The following is a 27282-nucleotide window of genomic DNA, read 5'->3' as shown; positions in this document are numbered from 1 at the left end:
GATTCCCTTTTCTTACACTCTCACTTAGAATTTTACCAAAATTTTTCTTCATTCATGGTCACATCATCATTTTCCTGTTCAACCATTTTCCTTCCAACACTCTTGTTTTTTTACTGATGAAGATGGCATGTACCTTCAACTAATCATGAATCATCCAGGTTCTTAACGACATATATTTCTTAAATTTAATATCTTCTTGAAGACAGTCTCAGCATCTTCTGACTTTCTACTTTAAATTAGACTGATTCTTCTCTAGTCTTGCTATATAGCTGTCATCCTAAGTTGTTGTTTTTTAATCCTTCTTGGACAGGATCTACTCTTCACCAGTATTTCTCTTGCTTCTTGAATTTCTTTTTCATTCTCTGGAGCACAGTCTCAAAAAATCTACCATAAGTTTGTTAAGAGGTCAACTTCCTACATTGCTGTATATTTTAATATATATTTTATGCACATATTTGATTTAGAATTGATTGGAGGAAAGAGTTTTATGTCGAAAATTCATCCAATCTCCACCCAACTCTGATTTCAGAAACAATAATTTTAACATCCAGTGTTGACTAATGATCTCTTTGACTGATTTGGTTTTTCTGAGTTCAGAGTATCTTCTTTATTATTAATGTTCTGACATGTAAGAAGGATGTAACTAGTCTTCTTAAAATTATTACTGCCTGGTGTATTTCTGTGTAGACCCTTATAATTTGAAATGTCACGTCTTTCAGCTCTGAGATACTTTATTCCATCATTTCCTTGAGTATTTTCTCTCATTTTCTCCTTACTTTGTCCAAGTCCTCTAAATCATTGATTTTTTTCTCGTTTTCCACCTTTTTGCAAAACATACTGAGAGATTTCTTCAACTTCTTCCAGTTTTTATATTTATTTTTGTCTGTGTTTTTGGTCTCAGCAACATTTCTGCCTCCAAGAATCCTTCCCTTTTTCTTCGCCTTTTATATAGCAGTCATAACAAAAATATCTTCCCTCCTTTCCTCATTTTCTCTAAGAAAGCTCATGGCTCCTAGAGCATAATAAGCCATGTTGTTTATAATGGTCTATACCAGTGAAAAAAACAAAAAATACTTTGAAAACTGGCTGGCTTCTGGAGTTTTACTCTGGTCAAGGACAAGAGACAGGGTAAAGACACTAACAAAGAAAGCAAAAAAATCTAACAGGTACATAAGTAGTCCTACTTGTTGCTTTGACATGGAAAAATGTTCCTGTACATGCAAGATGGGAGTAAACACAGTAAGGAGATATGGATGGAACTAATAGTTCAGTATTTTATTACATTTTAAACCTTGAAAGTCTTATTTATGTAAAGAGATTTAGGTTAGGGCAGTATCTTATTTAAACACTGAAATCACAATTCGAATAGCATGGCACTGGTCACAGAACACAGTAGAGACCAGAAACAGACCCAAACAGTAATATATTTAATTTACTACATTATAGGTAACATTTTAAGCCAGCAGAGAAATGCATTTATTCTCAGTAAGTGATGGTACAACTGGCCAGCAATTTAGGGGAGAAATGATTCCCTGACACAAGTCTCACATCAAATAAATTCCAGATATATTAACAATTTAATTTTAAAGCCTATCCATTAATCTAATTAAATATGTTTTAAATATTGAGGACAGATAAAGACTTTCTAAGCAAGACTCCAAGGACAGAAACCTTTAAATGGAAGAGACTGCCAGGCTTAACCATCTCTGCTTTTTCCTTTTTGGGGGAAGAGGGGTAGAGAACTTGAAACAAAATTAAAATGTAAATTACAAAATTACAAAAAACAAAACAAAACCCACAGCCAGTCCAACAAAAGTTAGCAAAGAATTCAAAAAGGTAATTTTATAGAAGAAAGTTTATGACAAATGGTCAATTATGCTATCACTTAAGAAATGTAAATTTAAAACAATATATCAAGTTCTACCTATCAATTTAAATACTCAGTTTTAAGAGTAGAGAAGAACAGGCACTATTCAACTATTGGTAACTGAGTAGTTGATAGAACTCTAGCAACATCTGTAAATGTTTAAAGAGCACTCAATGCCACAGCAATTTCACTTTTAATAGCCTAATTTGAATGTGGAAGTTCATTGCTGTACTGTTTATAATAAAACCCAAATAAGCTAAATGTCCAACCACAGGGACTGTAATAATATGAAGCCACTAAACTAAAATTATAATATAGATCACTAATGAATATAGAAAGCAAAATATGACTTTGATACTAAATTCTAGAGATTATAATACCATATATAGTAGTTCCATTTCTATAAAAATATATGTATATATGCACACAAGTGGAGTAACAGAAAATCCTGGAAGAACATATATCAAAATATTAATCATCCACTCTGATTGAAATAAGTACATAGCAAGCAATAGCAAATTTAAATATAAACTGCCAAAAAAGGAATTATCAGTCTCCTAATAGACTAAGAAGAAACCCAGCCCCCTAATAAACTAAGAAGAAACTCTTTTCAATTGTTTGGTAAAACTATACTCTATGTTTAAATAAATCAGAAAGAAAGAGTGGAAAGGAAAAAAATTAAGAATGAAATAATATGTAACTTGAGTCCTACATAATATTTTATCAAAAAAGAAAAATAACCTATTCAAAAGAGCACATATGCTCAATTCAGTTATGCTCTTTATTCTGTACCCTAATCTCCAACCACCTGGTGAATAGCACAAACCATAACCAAAGAGTCATGCTACAAATTGCTTCTTTTAGAAGAATAAAACAAGATGTGTTAACTTGCTTGTGGTAATATTGCAATGTATACATATGCCAAATCATTATGTTGTACATTTTTCATATGTTCAATTTTGTCAATTACACCTCAACACAGCTGCAGGGAAGAAAAAGATGGATTATACTGATCATTTGTATATTCAAGGAACATGGGAGGGGGAAGCAGGGGAGAGACAGAAAAAGGCAGTAAGCTTCAAAGGCATTCTTAAAGTTCAAATGAGAGAATGATTCATATTTAGCACAAAAAAGCCACCCTCGAGAAAATTTCAATGTTAAAAAGGTGTGTGTGTGTGTGTGTGTGTGTGTGTGTGTGTGAGAGAGTATGTGCGTGCGCGCACGCAGGCCACACATGCCTTACAGTAAGAAAATGAAGAATTTCTTGAAATTCTTATTAGATTATTGGTCAGGATTACAAAAAGTAACAGCAATATTTGAAATAGCTTTTCAAATAACCGTTCTTTTCTAAACGTAAAACTACACTGTTTCAATTCTGAATTAATACTCACTGTATTCCAGCTTCTTTCTCTTCTTTTTCTCTTTCAATTGTTCTTCCTCCTCCCTGACTCCCTCTTCCCCCTCTTCTCTTTGTTCCTCTCCCAAAGTATCATAAAATACCGGATCACGATGAGCAGCCTTCCTCTGGAAATGTTTAGTTTTGGATCCCCCTTTAACAAGTACAACTTTTCTTTTCAAACAAGTACAGCCAAACATACAGTCTGGTCGGCGGCAGTGAGCAGGCTGGCGCTTCTCCAAGGCTAGACTGGAACATACACAACCCAATCGACAGAAGTCATTGTTGCATGGAGGGGCTCGCTTCCTTATGATTGTGTGGATAGGTTTAGTTTTGAGAGATGCCTAAAGTTAAAACGAGAAAACTGTCAATCTACTAAATCATCCCCTAACACCACCAACACCTTACAGTCATGCACTGGTCTGCCTTTCTTCTCATTGAGCACTCAGTACCAACAGCACAAAACTAGAACAGAATCAGAACATGAATATAATGAGGACTCTGAGCAATCCACACTAATGCATAGCACAGACACTAAAGAGGATATTTCAATTAATGATGAGCCAAAATAGCAAAAAGGATTAATTTATTCTCAAAATGGAAATCACACATAATATTCCAGGGTAGGGGTTGACAAACAAGGTCCACAAGCCAAATTCAACCTGTTCGTAAGGTTTCACTGGAACACAGCCAGGCTCATTCATTTACATAATTTCTATGGCATTACAACAGCAGAGTTGAGTAACTGCAACACTGAGTGCATGACCCCCAAAGCCTAAAATATTTACAATCTGGCCCTTTACAGAAAGTTTGCCAACCCTTGCACTACGGTAATTAATAAAAAGGGAATGGGATAAAACATGCATAAAAGTCTTTAGGAATGATTAATAATGAAGGACACAATCTGCATTTAGTTTCAACATCTGATGATCATCAACTCTAGAATTAGTCACAGAAATAAAAACTGAACAGTAGGTAAGGGACAGAAATTTCATGAAAAAAAAATCATCCCCACAATGCCATTTCATACACCAGAGGCTGCTGAGATGGGTGAATCATTAATAAATGAAAAACTGTTAATATAAAATTTTACAAGAGACAAAAGGTTTATCTCTATAGGTTTCAAATTTTTTGGATTTTCTGGGACTTAGTACCTTTTAAGCAGAATTTTCAAAGCTGTTTTAACAAGACCAACCACTGTATTTGCTCACATGCTGGAGAATGCAATTAGAGACTTTTGAGAATGGCCTGCTGCCTTTAAAAGGACAGAGACATTATTCAAAAGAACAACTGTACTGTCTCCCTGTGCTGGCAGGAGAGATCTCCTTAGCTGTCACTAAGGTGACTAGATGCCCAATCTTCCTGCCAGAAAGCCCCATTCCTGTTTCCCCTCACTAACCTAATTTTTTCCAGCCAATATATGCTTCTGGAACAGACACTTACTTGAGCTGTCAGCAGAGTCGTTAAGGACACGTCTGCTCGCTCTTCAGTGATGTACGTCCTCGGTTTTCCTTCCCAAAGCGCACAGTCCTCCAGGTCCATGAGCCTCACCTGAGCCTTAGACAAGCCTGGGGGGCGGGTCCCCTGCTGCGGCTGCTGCTGCTGAGCCTGCCGCAGGCTGATATGCTTTGGAAAGGCGTTTTCATCTGAAGCTGGCACAACACAGTTATTCACCTGATTTTCTGAGATGGTGTTTGAAGAATTCTTGGTGACCTTATCTACTGGAACCGTGTGTGTGTGTTTCTGCTTTGGTGAAACAGGGTATGGTAAAATGGATTTGTAAGATGACTTAGTTCGGCCACTGAAAGTTGCCTGTTTGTTTTGAGATTTTGATTTTCGAGAGGCAGGGGGTACGGAATGAGGCTTCAAAGAGTAAGAGGTAGAAGGGGGAACAGTAGACTGCTTCTTTAGTACACTGTCAAGTGTTCGTACATAGCTGGTACTCTTGGTGGGAAGCTGGTACACCACAGGAGACGCAGGGGCATTGGAAGAAAAACCCATGCTTGTTTCCATCAGCTTGCCTTCATTTTCCAAGTACTCATCTAGCTTATCACTGCAGAAAGCAGAACGATTTTTCAGTGAACCTTCTGAATTCCCACCTAGAAATAAGGAGACACAGACACTTAAAAGAAATCTACAATTAGATTGGATTAAAGATGGCAGCATGAGAGGTGAGACAGAGGCTTCCTCCTAAAACCACATATAATATGAAAATATAATTAATACGACTAATCCTGAAAGAGCAACAGGAAAGAGGGCTACGCCAAACTGCATACACCTGGAGAAAAGAATAAACCTCACGGAACAGGGTAATGTACCAAAGCCGTGGCCTGGTGGAACCCAAGCCCTTCGTCTACCCCAACTCAAGGGCGGAGGGAAGAGAAACGGAGCGGGGAGATAGTGGAGGCCTGGGACTGGTGAATATCTAACTCCAGAGATCTGCTCTGGGAGCACAAACCTACATTTCATGGTGCTTTCAAGGTACTCTCATGATTAGGGGGTTGGAAAGCTAAGACAGGCAGAATTCCTGGAGAGACAGATTCCAGCCACTTGTGGAAAGCAGGGATCCATATCCAGCTTCTCTGGGACAAAATAAAGGCAGGCAATCTGAGAGACTTTCTAACAGCAAGAGGGCTGCTAAAGCCGCAAGGTTTGCACAGAGCTTACTGCTCAGGAGAAAGGACAGGTAGACAAAATTGTCTGGCACTCTGCCCAGCAGGTTGGGAACTTTCTCGATCTTCAGGCACTCCAGCTCCCTGGCTCGCTATACAGCTCAAAGGATCGCCTCCATGATACGCAGCCTACTGCACCTTTCCCCGGCCAGCCCCACCTGGCTTGTAAACCAGCAAACCCTAACCCGGCGTTAGGCCGACCAGAGGGAAGCCCCATCTACAGCAACTACAAACACAAAGCATAGAGGCTTATAACTGTGTGCTTGCTGCACTGGTTCTGGCAGTGCAGACAGGCATAGCAGCCAGGAAGCAGGAAACAGCTCTTTCCTCCCCCAAGGCACCAATACCACTCCCCTGCAAACCCCGACATTGCTTCAGGGGCTGAGCAGCTCCAGAGAGTACAGCTGCTGGGAACCAGAGGGCGCCATAAACAAATACGAAACGCCAAAGAAACCTGGGTCAAAGTAAAATTATGAATACAACACCTGAGAAAGATTCAAATGAAATCTACCTCATGAATCTTCCTGAAAGTGATTTCAAAATAAAAATCATTAACATGTTCACGGAGGTACAGAAAAATATTCAAGAACTCAGGAATAAATTACAGTCAGAGATCCAATCATTGAAGAGCACAACGGAGGGTATTAAAAGCAGATTAGATACGGTGGAGAGGACGATAAATCAAACAAATTAGGGAAGAGGAATACAAAGAAGCTGATGCACCAAAAGAAAAAAGGATTTCTAGGAATGAAAGAATATTGAGAGAACTGTGTAACCAATCCAAAAACGGAACAATACTCGCATTATAGGGGTACCAGAAGAAGAAGAGAGAAAAAGGGATAGAAAGTGTCTTTGAGGACGTAATTGCTGAAAACTTCCCCAATATGGGGAAGGAGATAGTCTCTCAGGCCATGGAGGTGCACAGATCTCTCAACACAAGGGATCCAAGGAATACACCACCAAGACATATAGTAATTAAAATGGCAAAGATCAAGGATAAGGACAGACTATTAAAAGCAGCCAGACAGAGAAATAAGATCACATTAAAAGGAAAGCCCATCAGGCTATCATCAGACATCACAGCAGAAACCTTACAGGCCAGAAAGGAGTGGCATGATGTATTTAATGCAATGAAGCAGAAGGACCACAAACCAAGAATACTTTATCCGGCAAGATTATCATTTAAATTTGAAGGAGGGATTAAACAATTTCCAGATAAGCAAAAGCTGAGAGAATTTACCTCCCACAAACCATCTCTACAGTGTATTTCGGAGGAACTTCTATAGATGCAAGTGTTCCTAAGGTTTAATAGCTGTCACGAGAGGTAATAAAACCACAGTAAAGAAAGTAGAACAGTCAATTACTAAGCAAATGCAAAATTAAATCAACTATCCCCAAAGTCAATCAAGGGACAAAGAGTACAGAATATGATACCTAATATATAAAGAATGGATGAGGAAGAAAAAGGACAAAAAAAACAGTTTAGATTGTGTTTGTAATAGCATATTAAGTGAGTTAAGTGAGAATCTTAGATAGTAAGGAAGTTAACCTTGAACCTTTGGTAACCACGAATCTAAAGCCTGCCATAAGTAGATACCTATCGATAATCACACTAAATGTAAATGGTCTGAATGCACCAATCAAATGACATAGAGTCACTGAATGGATAAAAAAAGACCCATCTATATGCTGCCTACCAGAGAGTCACTTTAAACCCAAAGACATACACAGACTAAAAGTGAAGGAATGGAAAAAGGTATTTCAGGCAACTAATAGGGAGAAAAAACAGGAGTTGCAGTACTTGTATCAGACAAAATAGACTTCAAAACAAAGAAAGTCAAAAGAGACAAAGAAGGACATTACATAATGATAAAAGGGTCAATCCAACAAGACATAACCATTATAAATATCTATGTGCCCAACTCAGGAGCATCTACATATGTGAAACGAATACTAACAGAAATTAAAAGGGGAAATAGAATGCAATGCATTCATTCTAGGCGACTTCAACACTCCTCTCACTCTGAAGGACACGTCAGCCAGACAGAACATAAGTAAGGAGACAAAGGCACTGAACAACACATTACAACACATGGACCTAACAGACATCTACAGAGCTCTACACCCAAAAGCAGCAGAATACACATTCTTCTCAAGTGTACATGGAACATTTTCAAGAATAGATCATATACTAGGCCATAAAAAGAGGCTCAGTAAATTCAAAAAGATTGAAATTGTACCAACCAGTTTCTCAGACCACAAAGGTATGAAACTAGAAATAAATTATGCAAAGAAAATAAAAAATCCCACAAACACATGGAGCCTTCACAACATGCTCCTAAATAACCAATGGATCAATGACCAAATAAAAACAGAGATCAAGCAATATATGGAGACAAATAACAAGAATAATTCAACACTGCAAAATCTGTGGGATGCAGTGAAGACCACACTAAGAGGAAAGTATATTACAATACAGGCCTACCTCAGGAAACAAGAACAATCCCATATGAGCAGTCTAAACTCACAACGAAACTAGAAAAGGAAGAATAAATGAGGCAGGCCCAAGTCAGAAGAAGGGACACAAAGATTAGAGCAGAAATTAATAAAATTGAGAAGAATAAAACAATAGAAAGAATCCATGAAAGCAAGAGCTGGTTCTTTGAGAAAATAAACAAAAAAGATAAATGCCTAGCAAGACTTATCAAGAAAAAAAGAGAGTCTACATACATACACAGAATCAGAAATGAGAAAGGAAAAATCACTACCAACACCACAGAAATACAAAGAATTATTAGAGAATACTATGAAAAATTATATGCCCACAAACTGGATAACCTAGAAGAAATGGACAACTTTCTAGAAAAATACAACCTTCCAAGGCTAACCCAGAAAGAAACAGAAAATCTGAACAGACCAATTACCAGCAACGAAATTGAACTGATAATCAAAAATCTACCTAAGAACAAAACCCCTGGACCAGATGGCTTCACTGCTAAATTTTATCAAACATTTAGTGAAGTCCTAATACCCATTCTCCTTCAAGTTTTCCAAAAAGTAGAAGAGGGGAGAATAATTCCAAACTTATTCTATGAGGCCAGCATCACTCTAATACCAAAACCAGGCAAAGACACCACAAAAAAAGAAAACTACAGACCAATATCCCTGATGAACACAGATGCAGAAATACTCAACAAAATATTAGCAAACTGAATTCAAAAATACATCAAAAAGATCATCCATCATGATCAAGTAGGATTTATTCCAGGGATGCAAGGATCGTACAACATTAGAAAATCCATCATCATCATCCACCACATCAACAAAAATAAGGACAAAAACCACATGATCATCTCCATAGATGCAGAAAAAACATTTGACAAAATTCAACATCCATTCATGATAAAAACTCTCAACAAAGTGGGTATAGAGGCAAGTACCTAAACATAATAAAGGCCATATATGACAAACCCACAGCCAACATTACACTTAACAGCAAGAAGCTGAAAGCTTTTCCTCTAAGATCAGGAACAAGAAAAGGATGCCCACTCTCTCCACTTCTATTCAACATAGTTCTGGAGGTCCTAGCCATGGCAATCAGACAACACAAAGAAATAAAAGGCATCCAGATTGGCAAGGAAGAAGTTAAACTGTCCCTGTTTGCAGATGACATGATATCGTACATAAAAAATACTACAGAATCCACTGCAAAACTACTAGATTTAGTATCTGAATTCAGCAAAGTTGCGGGATACAAAATTAATACACAGAAATCTGTTGCATTCCTATACACTAACGATGAACTAGCAGAAAGAGAAATCAGGAAAACAATTCCATTCACAGTTGTATCACAAAGAATAAAATACCTTGCAATAAATCTAACCAAGGAAGTGAAAGATCTATACTCTGAAAACTACAAGACACTCATGAGAGAAATTAAAGATACCAATAAATGGAAACACATCCTGTGCTCATGGAAAGGGGGAATGAATATTGTCATAATGGCCATCCTGCCTAAAGCAATGTACAGATTTGATGCAATTCCTATCAAAATACCAGCAGCATTCTTCAATGAACTAGAGCAAATCATTCTAAAATTCATATGGCACCATAAAAGACCCCGAATAGCCAAAGCAATCCTCAGAAGGAAGAATAAAGCTGGGGGATTATGCTCCCCAACTTCAACCTACTACAAAGCCACAGTAATCAAGACCATTTGGTAGTGGCACAAGAACAGACCCATAGACCAATGGAACAGACTAGAGAGCCCAGGTGTGTAAACCCAACCATATATGGTCAATTAATATATGATAAAGGAGCCATGGACATACAATGGGGAAATGACAGCCTCTTCAACAACTGGTATTGGCAAAACTTGACAGCTACATGCAAGACAATGAAACTGGTTTATTGTCTAACCCCATACACAAAAATAAATTAAAAATGGATAAAAGACCTGAATGTAAGTGATGAAACTATAAAACTCTTAGAGACAACATAGGCAAACATCTCCTGAATATAAGCATGAGCACCTTCTTCCTGAATCCATCTCCTTGAGCAAGGGAAACAAAAGCAAAAATGAACACATGAGACTACATCAAACTAAAAAGTTTCTGTAAGGCAAAGGACACCATCAACAGAACAAAAAGGCATCCTACAATATGGGAGAATGTATTTGTAAATGACATATCCAACAAGGGGTTAACACCCAAAATATATAAAGAGCTCATACGCCTCAACACCCAAAAAGCAAATAACCCAATTAAAAATGGGCAGAGGATATGAACAGACACTTCTCCAAAGAAGAAGTTCAGAAGGCCAACAAGCACATGAAAAGATGTGCACTAATCATCACTAATCATCAGAGAATGCAAATTAAAACCACAATGAGATATCACCTCACACAGGTAAGGATGGCCAGCGGCTAAAAGACTAAGAACAACAAATGCTGGTGAGGATGCAGAGAAAGGGGAACCCTTCTACACTGCTGGTGGGAATGTAAGCTAGTTCAACCATTGTGGAAAGCAATATGGAGGTTCCTCAAAAAACTAAAAACAGAAATACCATTTGACCTGGGAATCCCACTCCTTGGAATTTACCGAAAGAATATAAGTTCTCAGCCTCAAAAAGACATATGCACCCCATGTTTTACTCTAGCACTATTTACAATAGGCAAGATATGGAAGCAACCTAAGTGTCCATCAGTAGATGAATGGACAAAGAAGATGTGGTACATATACACAATGGAATACTATTCAGCCATAAGAAAGAAAACAAATCCTACCATTTGCAACAACATGGATGGAGCTGGAGGATATTATGCTCAGTGAAATAAGCCAAGTGGAGAAAGACAAGTGCCAAATGATTTCCCTCATTTGTGGAGTATAACAACAAAGCAAAACTGAAGGAACAAAATAGCAGCAGACTGACAGACTCCAAGAAGGGACTAGTGGTCACCAAAGGGGAGGGGTGTGGGAGGGTGGGTCTGGAGGGAGGGAGATGGGGATCGAGGAGTATTATGTTTAGTGCACATGCTGTGGGTGGTCACGGGGAAAACAGTGTAGCATACAGAAGGCAAACAGTTAATCTGTGGCATCTTACTATACTGATGGATAGTGACTGCATTGGGTTATGGGTGGGGACTTGATAATATGGGTAAATATAGTAACCACATTGTTTTTTCAGGTGAAACCTTCATAAGAGTATATATCAATAATATCATAATAAAAAATTTAAAAAAAAAGAAATCTAGGATTAGATCTCTAGAAAGTACTAAAAAAGACCAGGAGCATTTAATTACCAGCTATAAAATCTTATAAACTGCCCATCCTCAGAAGGGAGGAAAAATATATAATATAAAACCAAATGAAGAGATTAAAATCAGATGCTAATTACATTAAAATCCATTCTCTAAAATTATTTTACCCATTTTTTTAAAGTGGTAACAAGAGTAATAATTAACACTAATACAACCTTTGACAACTTACAACCTTAGTATAGAGATCATAACATACGTAAAAATTTAAGAGTAAAAAATGTGCTTAGATCAGACCCCAACAGAGTGCCAAAAATTTATTTAAGAGGCTGCAGTACCTGGACTCATGCAAAATGCAGAAGAGGTAACGGCACAAATAAAAAGACTACAAAATTTACATTCTTAAGGAATGAAAAAACAAGTTTAGAAGATAGAAAAGCATTACACTATTGTAACACTGCACAAAGAGTCAAGGTAAAAATTATTTTGGACAAATGGTAAATTTATCTGGTAAGCATGTCAACTGCAAACAAGTAGTGCAATGGGAAAGGAAAAGCACCAAGAACAGTATGCACACAGTGAAAACACTTGTGCTTATGTCAAAACTTTAAAAGTATAATGCAATCAGGAATCACTACATAGCTCTGAAGTATACAGTTGTGAAATAATGCTTAAGAATGATACCTTTTTGTAACTGTTATGAACAGCAGAAAGGAAATGTAATTTTAAAAGGCTGCAGGGATTATCTAACCCTGACATGGTTAGGGATTGAACCCCAGCACTGGGGCTATGGAACACAGGGAATGAAGAAAAAGCAGCAAATCTTCAGTTTTTTTCAGAACATGGGAAGAAGAGATGAAGAAAAACAAACAAGACTTATCTTTAACAAAAGGCTTTGGACACATGTTTCAAAACATATTTATAGTTGTAAAAAAAAAAGCTGAGTACCTTCATTCCTAGATGCAGAAGCACTATGAAACTTTCCCCTCCATCCCTTGATCTTGGTGAAGTCATTGGTCTTTCCTGTCCTAGAAATAAAGGGAAATCCAGCATCTATAAAAGAAAAAGTAGAAGAGATGACCAAAACTCTAGCATGGCATTATTTAATATCTAATTATTTACAAAGACTTTATCTAAAATGTGTAAATTACTGTTAAGAATATACCACTAGATAAATGATCCTGAATGTCTTTAACAGATAGCTTTTTATTTACATCATGAATTTGTTTGACTTTACAAATGCTACACACTCACCAGGAGAGGCAGGGTTGGTTCCTGTAAGTTTCCAGAAAGGAAAGCTAGTGGCTGGAGCCAAAGGGAGCTGTACTCCCAAGTATTTAAGGTCAATACTCATTGTTGGATCCACTGAATTCAATTTTAAGCCCACTACAAGAAAAGAGAACCACAAATTGTATTAGGTTTTTTTTAACCTTTTTGGGGATGGTTAACAGAGGGAAAGGACATAATGGAAAGCAAAAATGATGAAATAATAATGCGGTAGAGAGATTTTAAGGTGACCCCACAGTCCTTACCTCCCAGTATTAAATACGTGTAATCTTGCCCTATCTCCCTTTAGTGTGGGTAGGGCCTGTGATTTGTTTCTAACCAATGGAATGTGGCAAAAGAGATGGAGTGCACATGATTATGTATATATGATAATATAAGAGAGAGTGTTATCACCCATCTTGCTAGAGCTACAAAGATATAAATTCTGCCAATAATTTCAGGGAACTGGAGGCAGATCCCTCTCCAATCAAGCCTCTACTAAGAAATCAAACCTGACATCTTGATTACAAGCAGAGGACCCAGTTAAGTTATGCCCAGACTCCTGGCCCACAAAAACTGTGAGATAGTAAGTATGTTGTTTTAAGGTACTAAGTTTGTGGTAACTTGTTAAGCAACAAAAGGTAACTAATACATAAAAATAGCAGAATTCAGATCGTTTATGCTTTAACTCTTTGTGGTCCAGAAACTTTCTGGAACCACTCATACAAACCTGCCATAGACTAAGCTTCTCCCTGATTATGGCCAATAACAGTCTCTAGTTATTTCCAATGACATTTATGGTTAATTGAGCCTATAAATACCGTGACTTATTTGTAGGTTAAGAGGTAATCTTTTGAGAAAGTATTCATTTTACATATCCTTTTAGAATATTTTTTGCTTAACCATTTACATCTGAGACTGGTCTAATGTTGACAGTTTTATTTCTAGATCATTATCACTGCTTTATACTATTGCAGACATGAATATACTCCAATTTATTCCCCATTCTATTGGTGAGAATTAAGCTGTTTCCTATTTTTAACTATTACAAACAATGCTGTAGTATAGTAGTACACCTTATACAGGAATGTGTATCACACATGTGCATTTAGCTCTTCCTTACGGCATTTACCAAGGAGTGGGAGTGTTACGTAATGTGGTTAAGTTCACCTTTACATTGTACTGGATGTTTTTGAGTGTTTGACATATTTTTGGCTGGTCAAAATATTTTCAACACCCTATTAACTGTTACTTTTCCCCATCAGAACTCCTACCTGGTTCAAGGTAAATGTTAGAAAAAATATACTTTCCAACTTCCCTTTCAGTTTATGTGCCAACACACAACATAATTTTTGCCAATAAGATGCATCCTGAAAGGCTTCAATTTAGAATAAATCTTCTTGAGGAAAGGGATACTGTGTAGAATTATCTAAAAGTAACCAAGGTTCTAGCTGCACTATACTCTTCAGTGTCCATACTGAAAAAGATAGCAATTGTCCTATGTTGTAGGATTGCTTGTATGAGCAGTCTGGGAATGTAATCTGGGCATTTTTCTTGACCGCATGGTCCTAGAGTCTGTTTCTTTAAAGTTTCAAGAGACTCTTTAAGTCATCTAATATTCTTTAGTAAATTCACATTCTATTCATCAGTAGAGTGGATTCTGATGTTTGCAACTAAGAATTTTAAACTATATGCTTAGTTATTCTGAATCCTTCTAATGTAATGAGATATAACAAAATGATAATTATGCAACAAACTAGGATAAACATGAGGTTACCTATGGCTCAAGGCAACTAGCTCTATAGTTATTAATTTTCCTTGGTCTTACCTGGCCACTCTGAGGAGATCAGTATCTCAAGAGCATACCTGTCACACGACTGTGGATAACAATGCACTAATTGGGCACTGGGTATCAGTGTACTAGTTATTGCTAAATTACTCTGAATTTATACTCTCTCCAAGAGTTCTTGCTGATCAACATCCTCTCCAACATTTGGTTATCAGTGGACTTTAAAAACTGTCCCAATCTTATTGGTGTAAATTTATATCCTATTGCTCTTAAATCTGTACTTTTCTATTACAAATGGCAATCCTCTAATTTGGATTTCCTTGTTTGTTAATTACCGGCTTCATATTAATGAGGAAGGACAGTATTTAACTTAAATTTTAATAAAACTGAACCCAAAAAGAGTTCAAAGTATTAAATATCATAGTAATAACCATTAAAAGCTATAGGTACAGGTTTCCAATGAAAAGCTTATATAGTGCTGGTTCCCTAAAAAGTGAAGACATTAGGTAGGTTATAAACTACAAATTCTTGTGCCTAATTCGTGTATCTTCTATACAGATTTCAGTTTGCAATCCTAGTCCTTCGAAATATTTATTTTATCATTTTTATTTTATCACATGATGTGATTAAAACTAGCATATATGAAATAAAAAATTTCCTCACGTTTCTAATCAACTGGGGAGAAAATAAGATTATGAGTCAAAACAACTGGTTTCTATCTTGTCTTTGGACTAAACTTCTGTTAGGTTTAGCTTCTTCATCAGTAAAATAAATACCAATCCATCACACTGGGTTTTTGTTTTAAGAATTTACTGCATCTCCTCAGTGAAATACTCTGTAATGTAGATGGTGATACAGATAAAAGACATTTCCCAGACCTCAAGGACCTTTAGTGTTATATTTTTACAACTGACTCATTAGTAGTTACGACAGGGTAGGTCCTCTGAGAGGTGAAAAGACACTTGAAAAGTCTAACGGAATCTGGTAAAACTTTACAGAGGCTGTAACAAGGATTACACCTAAGGAAGGTGGGGAGGGAGAGAAGAGTGAAACCAGAAAGCAAGATACTATAGAGATTCACATGAGAACTGAATCCTAAACAAGTAATAAAATGAGATACTGTAGTGCTCTGTTATTATTACTCTGTTACTATTACTGAGGAAAACTGCCAAAAGAGTTGCCTACAGAAAGAAAGAAATTAACTTGTTAAAAATGTACCCGGACAGCCAAGTAGGTAAACATCCACAATCCAGACCCATACAATCAAATATAGAGTCTGTTTTTCCTACAAATTTTCTTGTCTGCATTTACTTGTATTCTGAACTGCCACCTTCCCCCAAAAGTGTTATCAAGTCCTAAAAACAACAAAAATTTCTATCAATTTTTTAAGCACCCTAAAAACAGAGGTCGATGGTTAAAGACTTTATTCAAAGAAATTCCCAAGGCACTTGTCTAGTATCCTAATATATTTGCCCTGCAATAGTAATCCTTCCCCAAATAAGGTACCTGAGACTGAGTCTGAGAGTTGGTTTCACATGAGTGAGACTAACTTTAGCTGGCAGAAAATAAGATAGTTAAATAATTCATTGACAGCAAATCCCAAAAACACATAAAATCCTTTCCACATACGACAATTTAAATTATAATCCAAATGCTTTTGCCTTTTCACCCTATTAGGAAGCTACTCCTTAAAGACATACTATCTACCACACTATTAAAAAAAGATCCATAATAGGAGAACTGAAAAAAAAGGTAACCTTCAGATTTGATGGTTATCATCTATAATAAATAAAAGCAAAAAAATGACTGCCTTTGGCAAAACCTTCTGAAATATAAAGCATCCACAAAAACACACTCTCAAGAGGATTAAACATCTATATAACTAGCCAATATAGAATAGAAAAGTAGATATCTATAAGAACTCTATTTAACCATCAATTAAACTAAATACTGTTATTCAGAATATATTTTTTAACAACTATAAAGAAAGAGGCAGGACACTCTGGAAAGACTGTCATAAAAGAATTTAACATTAAAATTGACAAAAGCCCATGCTGATATAAGTAGATGACTGAATAAACAAATGGAGAAGAAAATGCAGATGTCTGGTACAGAGGAATTCCAAATGATTTATGTAGATATTCCACCCTCAAGTGGAGTGTATGTCCCCAGTTATTAAGTGTAGCTATACAGTGACTTCCTTCCAAAGAGTACAGCATGGAAAAGTCAGTGACAAACTATGCTGTTAATATGGTCCTTGATTATGATGGATGAGAATGGCTCTTTACCTCTGTGGTCTTCCTTCCTTGACAAATATAACCTCAGTCCAACCATAAGATAAACATCAGAAAAATCCCAAATGAGGGACATTCTACAAAATACTTGACCAGTATTCTTCAAAACTGTCAAGGTAATTAAATACAAAGAAAGTCTGAGAAACAATCCCAGACAAGAGGATCCTAATGAGATATGACTACTAAATGTAATGTGATCTCCTAGATGGGTCCTGGAACAACAAAAAATGTTAACTAAAGAAATATGAAATACAGACTTTAGTTAATAATAATATATCAACACTGGTTCACTAATTATAACAAATGTACTATACTAATATGTTAATAGGGGAAACTGGGTGTACAGTATATGAGAACTCTGTACTATATTCCCAATTTTTATGCAAATATAAAACTTAATCTAAAATTAAAAGTTCATTTAAAAACTGACGCAGAATTGACTTATTAGCATTGAGTATACAAGCTTTTTTACCAAAACACCTTTAAAGTTCAAAAACAGATGATAGTTTCAGGTTGATAGCAAATAAACCAATTTGGATGTAGGAGACAGTATAGGAGACAGATAAAAATATGGTACTGTGGAAAACAAAATTAAGAACATTATTTGATTTTCACAACAAATCTACAAATAAAACCAATAACAATATATAAAACATTTTCTCAGGCTTAAACAACACTTCTTCCACAATTTAAAGCAATCTCAAAAAGCTTTTCAAGTTTTTCAAGTCTTCTTAAGCTCCAAAAGATTTGTAAGTGCTTATTCTCTAAATAATGAAACTCTACAATTAATAGAAAGGCAAAGAAATATGACATTTCCTGTGTTTAAACTGAACAAATTAATTCAACTACCAACTTTTAGAGAGGGACCTAGAAGAATACTTTCATTATCTATAGACACCTGTGGTTGGCATCACTCAGCTACTATAAATATTTAGCCAAACTAACTTACTATTTGAAATTTTAAGTCTGTAAGAAGAAAAGGTTGGGGGATGGGTAGGACATCAGCCAAAACAAGACTAACAAAAATAAATAAAAAATAGAAAATCTACCTCAGAGCTTATGAAGAGTTAAGTACCACATGGAATATAGATCTGTTCAAAAAAATAAAACTAAGAATACAGAAGATTAAGTAAAAACTTGAACATGACATGACTTCAAAAGCAGGTCTGTATAGCAGACAGCTCATATACATGTTTGTTTGGCTCACAGAGTTTTTAATGTTTTCCCCCATAAATACCAGCTGCCACTACTTAAAAAATTAAGAGAAGTTATATAAAAATACTGACTTCAGCTTCTACCAACAATGGGAATTTCTAAAAATACTGCATCCACCTTCCCGTATGACAAGAACCCACTGATGAGGCTGCCACTTTAGACGAAGCATGTGCTCCAGCCCATAGGAGTCCAACTCCACCCACAAATTCAGGCTAATTTCACTTTATTTATGCTATTTATGTTACCTTATGTTCCATAAGCATTTGTCTTTGAACACCCATACACAAAGGAAAAATAAGATTTCACTAAGAGATCTGTAAGAGAAGGAAAAAACTGAAACCTAAGCCGACGAGGAAATAATAGGCAAACAAGAGTAGAAAGACCAGCAGGGAGCACTGAATATATTTACCTATAGAACTAAGATTAAAACAAATATGGGGATTAGGGGAAATAATATAAGATAAATGTTATAATATTTACATATTACCAAAGTATATAACTAAAAAATAGAAGTAGAAGGGGAAAAAAGATAAAGCACAAGTTAAATGATGATAGGGGGAAGAGAGTATTGTTTAAAGAAAACAGAAATGAAAGCTGACAAAAAACAATAAAAACTACTATGATCAACAAAACTACTATGATCTGACTGTGACTGTCCATTACAATCCACAGTACACAGTTCTGATCTTTCATTTGCAGTGCGAACAGAAAAATCAGTATTTATTATGATGGCAGTAAGTATCAGTTGTTCCCCCCATATCCAGAGGATATGTTCCAAGACCCCCACTGGATGCCTGAAACTGCGGATAGTACCTAACCCTATTATACTGTTAAAACTATGCATACATATATACCTATGATAAATTTTAATTCACAAATTAGGTACATGAAGAGATCAATAATAATTACTATTTCTAATAAAAGAACAATTAAGAAAATACACTGTAATAAAAGCTATGTGAATATGGTCTCTCTAAGAATATTTTACTGTACTATACTTGTCCTTCTTGTGATGATGTGAGATGATAAAATGCCTATGTGATGAAATGAAGGAGAATGAAATAGGCATTGTGACACAGTGTTAGGCTACTATTGACCTTCTAATGAGAGAGGAAGGATCATCTGTTTCCAACTGTGGCTGACGATGCATAGCTGAAACCCCGGAAAGCGAAACCTCAAATAAGAGGGGACTACTGTAGTAGTTTTCACTACTTTTTTGGAAGTGATAAGCAACGTAATCAAGGCCAAGATAACCTATCACAACAAAATGGAGATAATAATGAAATTTTTAAAGTTAGTCCCAAGCAATATATGAATTATATAAAATGTTTAGAGCCATACAATGAGAAAAAAAGTATTCTATTTACACACCTAAATATATTACTAAGTATACAAGTAAGACACCTCCAAAGGGAATTAAAAAAAAAAACAAACCCAACAAACACAACCTAAATTTAAAAGATAAGACATAGGGAGAAAATACTGAGTTATAAGAAGGGAAACACCACTTTCTTATCAAAATACATTTTTAAAATGCAGAAGGTATTTTGCCTCACAAAGATAAGACAATATCTTCAGAGCCAGAAAAGTTTCTCAGGATAAAAAAAAGACCTGCATGTTTTTAAGTTAAGGGAAAGAATCACAGACTGAGAGAAGAGAAAAATACGAAAGGCACTGAAAGAAATTAAATCAAAGATGGGGGAAAGGAGGAAAACAGAAAAAGAGGGAAGGAGAAAAAGGAAGGGGGAAAAGAAGAGAGAACAAAGAGCAAAATTAAAAATTGGCCTTTTTATTTTTTTAAAGAGAATATTACCTTCTTGAAGACCAGGATGTATCACCTGCTTATGCCGCAAGGCCTTCAAATCTTCTATCAATTCTTTCTCCAACTGGGAAATTCTTGCTCTGCAACCTACTCAGAAAACAATGCTAAAATAAGCTACTACATACCGGAAAAGAATGAACATTGCATCTTTCACTTCTAGACCATACCCCAAATACCTCTTTTTATACTATCATATTATACCTGGGTCATTTCTGGTTGATGTCTGAAGACTAGACGCTTCTTCCGTAGTCCCATCAACTGCATGAATGTCTAGAGCTTCCTATATTTAAAAAAATTAACAAAAAAATGCAGCTCACATCATTTCTATAAGTGCAAAAGTAAACAAGGAACATTTCTTAATTTTTGATGCTTTTCAATATTTTCTAAATGTTCTACACTAACATCCCTTAAAGGAGGAAGAAACCAAAAAAAATCTGAACATAATATACTCAAGCTAACTGACATAAAACTGTATTTACATCAATTTGCACACTGATTTCTTAGAAGCTACATGTAAAGACAGCTTACTCATCAATTAGCTAGGAGGGGAGGGAAGGACTAGGTAGAGTTCAACCTCAGTATAAGCCGATTTAGAAAGTCTGGTAGTCTTCTATAAACTAAAACAAAAATAATCAACTTGAGTTGGAGTAAAATAAAACAATTAATAAGACTATTACAATTTGGTTCTTTAATGGTATGCTGCTATTGCTAGTGAAAATTAGGGTGATGTCCCAAAAGAGTAAACTTTTTGTATATTTAAGCCTTTTCAAAATTCATAATAATGAAAATCCTAGTAATGTCCAAAGATTTTTAAAATTCCAGCTAAATACATTGCAAAAATCATGAACTGAGATCAAAGCAGACATAATTTTTAATTAATCCATTCAAACAAAATATCTTAAGTGATACCTGTAACTAAACCAAACATACTGGAGACACTCCCCTTTTCCCACACACACCCTCACATAACACATGCGATCACAAAAACTATACTCTAAGTAAGTTATTAGCCAATATACAATTTAAGAACAACTATTTGACCTTAAAAAGAACACTGAAATTGACAATCTTACCTTTGATTCAAATGAAACAAAGAGAACACCATCCACGTCTTCCAGATCAGGCTTCACATCTGGAAAGGTACTCCCGGGGCCCATAGGAGTGTTCTTTGTAGAAGATAAAGATTTTCCTGTGTTTTTAGGTGGCCGCCCTGCCTTAGAGAGTTTCAATTTTCGTGGTCTTCCTCTTTTTCCAGGGGCATTCTGACTAGCATTCACAGTTTTGGAGGCTGTTGAAAACTTAAGCATAGTTGTTCTCTTTTTGCTCAAGTCCTCTTTTCCTAAAAATGAGTCACCAGCTGAACTCCTTGAACTGTCAAGTATTCTTTGTGTGTTAATGCTGTCAGATATATCAGGGTATCTCCACTGAGGCTCTTTAAGTGAGGGATATTTTTGTAATACTCTGATATCTGGAGAATGTTTTCTAAGACAGTTTTCTGATTCTTTGCCTAAGCAGAAGCCAGTCTCACTGGAATTTTCAATGTATGCAGGCAAATAGTCTAATTCTGTCAACACAGAAGATTTATCCTTCCGAGATGTGGAAAGCATGTTGTCAGGAAGCTCAGAAATCTTCACTGTGCTTTTAGTGACAGCACAGGGCTCTAGATAGACTACCGGCATCTTTCCAGCATCTAATTTGAACATTTTAGCTTTAGCAACACCTGATGGGCTATTTGGTAGCCATTTGGAAGATAGATAGTCCACTTCTAGGCTATCGACTTTATTGTGCCTCTTTAGCTGTTTCTCTAGTATAGGATCATCATCACTGTTTGAGTATACATCTGTTTCCTCATCTGTCTCTTCCTGTTTCACAGTGACCCCTTCTGGGAACTCACCAAGTTCATATTCATAATCATCTAGAGGCTCCTCTTTAATGACAACATTGAAGTTTCCATTGGGGTCTAGTGGGGATGCTACATGAGAGCCATCTTCAAAATTGTTGGCAGCAAGACTGGAGAGACAGAGGGAGGGAGGGTTAAAAAGGACAAGATTATCCATAAGTCAGACTTAGGAGGAGAAAAAAGGGATTGTTGGAAACCAAATTACCCATCAGATTTCACTGAGCCATTCCTCAAAAAACACTCTGAATAACCTAACAAAAGCAATTTATCAACATCACACTTTTAGATTTTGTCAATTTCTCCAAAAAAAATAAAATAAAATAAACAGTAAAGTTTTAAGAAGTGAGCCACTTATCACAAAACCAAAATACAAGATACAATATTTCCCTAATGGTATTTTTCAAATGAACTCAATTTTGAAAGTCAGGGGTACTAACCCAAAATCAAACTCCAGAGTCTATACACTGATTAACCACTGCCAATAAAATCAAACAAACGCCCACTACAATTAAGTACAATAAATGTGAGGAAGGGCCTTTCAAATCACCTAATTTTTTTTTAGATAAAATTCATATAACATAAAACACTTTAAGTTTTAAAATGAAGAATCCAGCAGTGTTTTTTGTAGCACATTCACAATATAGCATATTGAAAATTTTCTACTTTAAAGTTGAAAAACTCACTTTCAGTGTGAAGAATCCACCATTAATTCTTCCAAAATAAAAGGGTAGGGTAGCTGGGCAAGAACATATGACCTAAGTATACTTAGTGGTTATAATCCATCAAAACTCAGAATCACCTTTTTCATTTCCCTCTCTTCCCAATTAACCACTGAAAGCATATAAACTCTACCAGTGTAACTTGAGGATGTTAGAACTATTCATGAATTCAATTAAAATCACTATTTTTCTACAACTTTCATTCATCTCAAATATGCACAGGCCAACTATTAACATGTAGTTAGTTATTTCTTGTACAATCTACTTAATATCTTGACTTTATTCAAAAATCCTTCAATGGAGGACTTCCATTTACAATATATAAAATCACAAAGGCCATCACCTCTTCCATAACAATGAGAAAACACCAGATAAATCAAAAACTATTTTTCTTAAAAGCCACTGAGATCTCTGGACATAAGTCTAAATTAACTGAATTCCAGATGACTGGCCTTCTCTGGGTGACCACAGGCTGCTACTGCTTTCAATACTGAGTAGTAGCATTTACAATGCCTAAAGCACAAGTAAATAGAAAAAAAGCTGCTGTTGGTAAAAGTTCTTTGCAGGAACACAGAGAAGCCAGTCAAACTTTAAATTCCTGAGCATGGGCAGACCAGAATTTGAAGGAACCCAAAAAGAAAACTAGTCTTCAATAGTTAATCCCACCAATTACTGCCCAGGGGACTTCTGCAGAATAAACAGCAGTGATACTGGAAGAGTAGCCTGAAAATAGACAACTTTTAGTCTCCCAGGGCTTAGATCCCAAGGTTCTGTCAGAGAGAGGAGTCCAGTCCTACCCTCAAGCACATCTGAAACCTGAGAACTGAAATTTATTAAAATAAATCACCCAAACTGAAGAATAGAGGGAGGGCAAGAAAAGAAAAAAGTGTCAGAGACCCAAAGGAATATCAAATGATTTAACACACTAGTAACTGCACTTACAAAAAGGCAGAAGAAAGGAGAAACATTTTAAAGGGAAATGAACAAAAATATTCCAAAAGTGAAAGATTTAAACCTACAGAAACAAGAAGCTTAGCAAACACCAAGAAGAATAAATACAAAGAAAGTCATACCGACCCACTCATAAAGACCAGACTATGGAAAATTAAAGATCAAAAGAAAAACCTTAGAAGCAGCAAAGGAAAAAGGACACACAATACTGGAGGAACAAGGAGAACTGACTACTTATTGGGAACAATGTAAACCAGAAGACAATGGAATGATACACATCATTAAGTACTGAAAGTCAACCTAATACTCTATTTCTACCAAAAGAAGCCTTCAAAGCCGAAGACTTTTCGAACAGCAGAAAAAATTCAGACTTACACAAGAAATATTACCTCTGAAGATCAAAAACAAGACAAGGATGTTAGCGCTTACCATTTCTACTTAATTATGCCAGAAGTTTTGCTAGGGTGATCAAGAAAGAAAAAGAAAAAAAGGACATCCAAATTGAAAAGGAAGACGTAAAAATCTCTGTTCACAGATGGTATGATCTTGTACACAGAAAACCCTACGGAATCCCTAAAAAACTATTGAAACTAGTGAGTTTGGTAAGACTGCATGATAAATTTCTCTTTCAAAGGTAGTCACATGTTCTCTGACAACAACAGGATTATTAACTACAAATCAATAACACGTATCAATACAACATAATCAAAATTTGTAGAATGCACCTGAAACAATACTCAGAGATTATTTTATAGCTTTAAATAAAAGGTCTAAAATCAATGCTCTTAAGTCAGGGGTTGATAAACATTTTTGTAAAGAGCTAGATGGTAAAAATTTTAGGCTCTGAGGTCCACATAGCCTCTATTCCAACTACTCAACTCTGCCATTGTAGCATAAAAGCCACATACAATACATAAACATGTGAGCATAGCTACATTCAAACAAATGGATACTAAAATTTGAATTTTACATAATTGTCACATGAAACAAATATTACTTTTTTACTTGTTTCTCCCCCCATCCATTAAAAAATATAAAAACCATTCTTAACTTGCAGGCCATAAAAAAGCAAACAGCAGGCTAGGTATAGTCCACAGGTCTTAGTATACCAATTCCTGATCTAAAATAGGTTAACTTACCTAAAACCAAAAGCAAGTAGAAAGAAGGAAATAAAGGGGAGAGGAAAAATCAATGAAACAGAAAACAACAGAAAAGCTGAATTTGTGATGAAACCCGTCAATGAAGAAAACTCAGACTTCCCTTCTATCAAATACGTATGAAAAAATGCCAATCTTGCATAAATTCAGAAAATACAGAATGTGCAACCTTTAACACTTACTTAATGAAGAGCATAACCCTGAACCCAACATATGAGAAATAAAACTACAAATATCCTCCATGAATTTAAGGGTAAAAATTCTCAACAAAAAAGTACCAAACTGAATCTGACAATATAAAAAAGGATGTTATTACAACCAGGCAGTACTTACCCCAGAAACGCAAGGTTGATACAATTCCAGTCCTCACCTTCACCCGCAAAAATCAATCAAACTAACTATATTAACAAAGGCAGAAGAGCATATGACATCATAATGAATACAGGAAAACCACTCAATAAAATTCAACCCTTGTTCTTAACACTCAGGAAATGAGGACTAAAGAGAAGGTTTCTCTATGTGATCCACGGCATTACAAAAGAATCTACAGCCAATATCATAATATCCAACAATGCGTATTAAATTATTTTAAGATCTAGAGATACGTAAGTCCACTCTCAAAATTTAGCTTCAATATAGTAGTGTAAGTCCAAACACTGTAAGACAAGAGAGAGAATAGGGATAGAGACTAGAAAGGAAGAAGTAAAACTGAATCTGTTCACAGACAATATAATTATATATATAGAAAATTCAAAGGAATTACAAACTAGTAAGTGAATTCAACAAGGTCATAATATGTAAAATCAACTATACAAAAATCAATTGCATTTCTATGCATTATCTAATAGAGGCTTATACTACCAGATTCTAAGATTTATTATATCTACTGTCATCAGTACCAAGTGATATTGGCAAAAAAAATAGACAAATATATGGAATAAGATTTTAGTCCAAAAGTAGACTCACCCATATATCACCTGATTTTCCAAGGCAACAGTGAATTTTAACGGAGGAAGTAAAGGATCTCTGATGATGCTAGAGCACCTAGATATGTACATGGAAAAATATGAGCTCTGACCCCCACCTTCATGCCATACATAAATACTAAGCCAAGCTGGATTACAGACTTAAATGTGAAAGCTCAAACAACTATCCCCTTTCAAAAACTTCACTTAACTGATAAAAATAGGTATTTTTCTGTTGTTTCAAACACCTTTATTGTATAACACAAAATCCACTGATTTTAAGTGGCAACTCAATGATTTTTAATAAATTTTTAGTTTGACAATCATCACTACAATCCCATTTTTCTTCATCTATCTTTAACGGTTAAGCAAAACAAGCCCTCCTTCCCCTTTCTCTATTAGTATTCACACTGATATTTCTCTCATTATCTTCACATTTCAGGACATTAATTTATAAATGTAGAAAATAATCTGTTATCTTTTTCATTTAGCCACACACCCTGAATTTCCTTTTCAGCAGCTGAGAACCTCATGAAGCTAGATCTTGGCTGCTACTGCAATAAATACTTCACATATTCCTGAGAAACTAAGCTTGCTAAATTAGAAATCCCTTCAGAAAGGATCTCTCCTTATCTTCCAAAAAAACCTCTATGCATAATGCATGAATTTTGTCTTGGCAGGAAGATTTTGCAAACAATCCTAAATTTCCCACTTCTAAGAAGTCTGTATCCAAGTATTAGATGAAAGATTATCCAAGCAAGAATATGGGCAAAATCAATGATTTGTACATATCAATTAGAGAAAAGGATTACTTTTCTGTTGGCAGTACATAATCACTGCAACAACAAATATAAATGACATATACCAGACACTCTGAAACACATTTACAAAAAGCTTTCAGTGCTGTGAATAAACTCATTTGGGTCAACATTTACCTAGTGCCTACAATGTGTTGGGCACAGAAAAGCACAGTCGCTATATTCAAGGAATTTACAGACCACTGCAGAAGACAGGCAAGTAGACAATACAATGTTACTTCATTTGACAGATGTTACTAAAGATAGGTACAGGTACCACGGGCACACATTTCAGAAACTCATAATATATGCCTTCCATGAAATTGGTGCTTGTTAGATTAACAGAAAAAAAGAAATACTCTGGAAAAAAGGGAATGCAGAGTGCAAAAAAAAAAGAGCTCTTAGAAAATGAAATCTGATTGCTCCAATAAAAATTTTAGTAAGAAATTAAATTAAGGAAATCTCACATAAAACAGAGCAAAAAGATGATAACAGAAAACACTAGATTGATTATATGAAGTAACTCAATCCAGGAGATGGAACATCCTATCATGAGTTTCCAAAATAGAAAATAGAAAAATGAAAGTGAAAAAGTTATCTAAGAAATACTAAAAATGTTCCCAGAACTTCCAAAGAATATAAATTTCATGACAGAAAAAAACACAGCACAATAATGTGAGGAAGCACATTAAGGCTCGTCATTGTGGAATTTCATGA

At 35.6% G+C, this 27282-nt stretch overlaps 1 protein-coding gene across 17 annotated transcripts in view; it reads right to left on the bottom strand.

Annotated features, from left to right (window-relative positions):
* The window catches only part of MGA (MAX dimerization protein MGA), a 209433-nt gene that overhangs the window by 54353 nt on the left and 127798 nt on the right, over nucleotides 1–27282 (bottom strand). For all 17 annotated transcript variants that reach the window (XM_036923773.2, XM_036923774.2, XM_036923771.2 and 14 more), the window contains exons 3-9: nucleotides 21150–22086; nucleotides 20278–20356; nucleotides 20068–20163; nucleotides 12945–13076; nucleotides 12639–12743; nucleotides 4707–5362; nucleotides 3259–3607 (exon numbers count right to left, since the gene is read on the bottom strand). In XM_036923773.2, the coding sequence (XP_036779668.2) occupies nucleotides 3259–3607; nucleotides 4707–5362; nucleotides 12639–12743; nucleotides 12945–13076; nucleotides 20068–20163; nucleotides 20278–20356; nucleotides 21150–22086 (2354 nt within the window). The remainder of the gene's footprint in view (nucleotides 1–3258; nucleotides 3608–4706; nucleotides 5363–12638; nucleotides 12744–12944; nucleotides 13077–20067; nucleotides 20164–20277; nucleotides 20357–21149; nucleotides 22087–27282) is intronic.

The sequence above is a fragment of the Manis pentadactyla genome, chromosome 11 (genome assembly GCF_030020395.1).
Source record: "Manis pentadactyla isolate mManPen7 chromosome 11, mManPen7.hap1, whole genome shotgun sequence".
Classification (NCBI taxonomy): Eukaryota; Metazoa; Chordata; class Mammalia; order Pholidota; family Manidae; genus Manis; species Manis pentadactyla.
The sequence above is the reverse complement of the archived record's forward strand: the minus strand, read 5'-3'. Positions and strand labels throughout refer to the sequence as shown.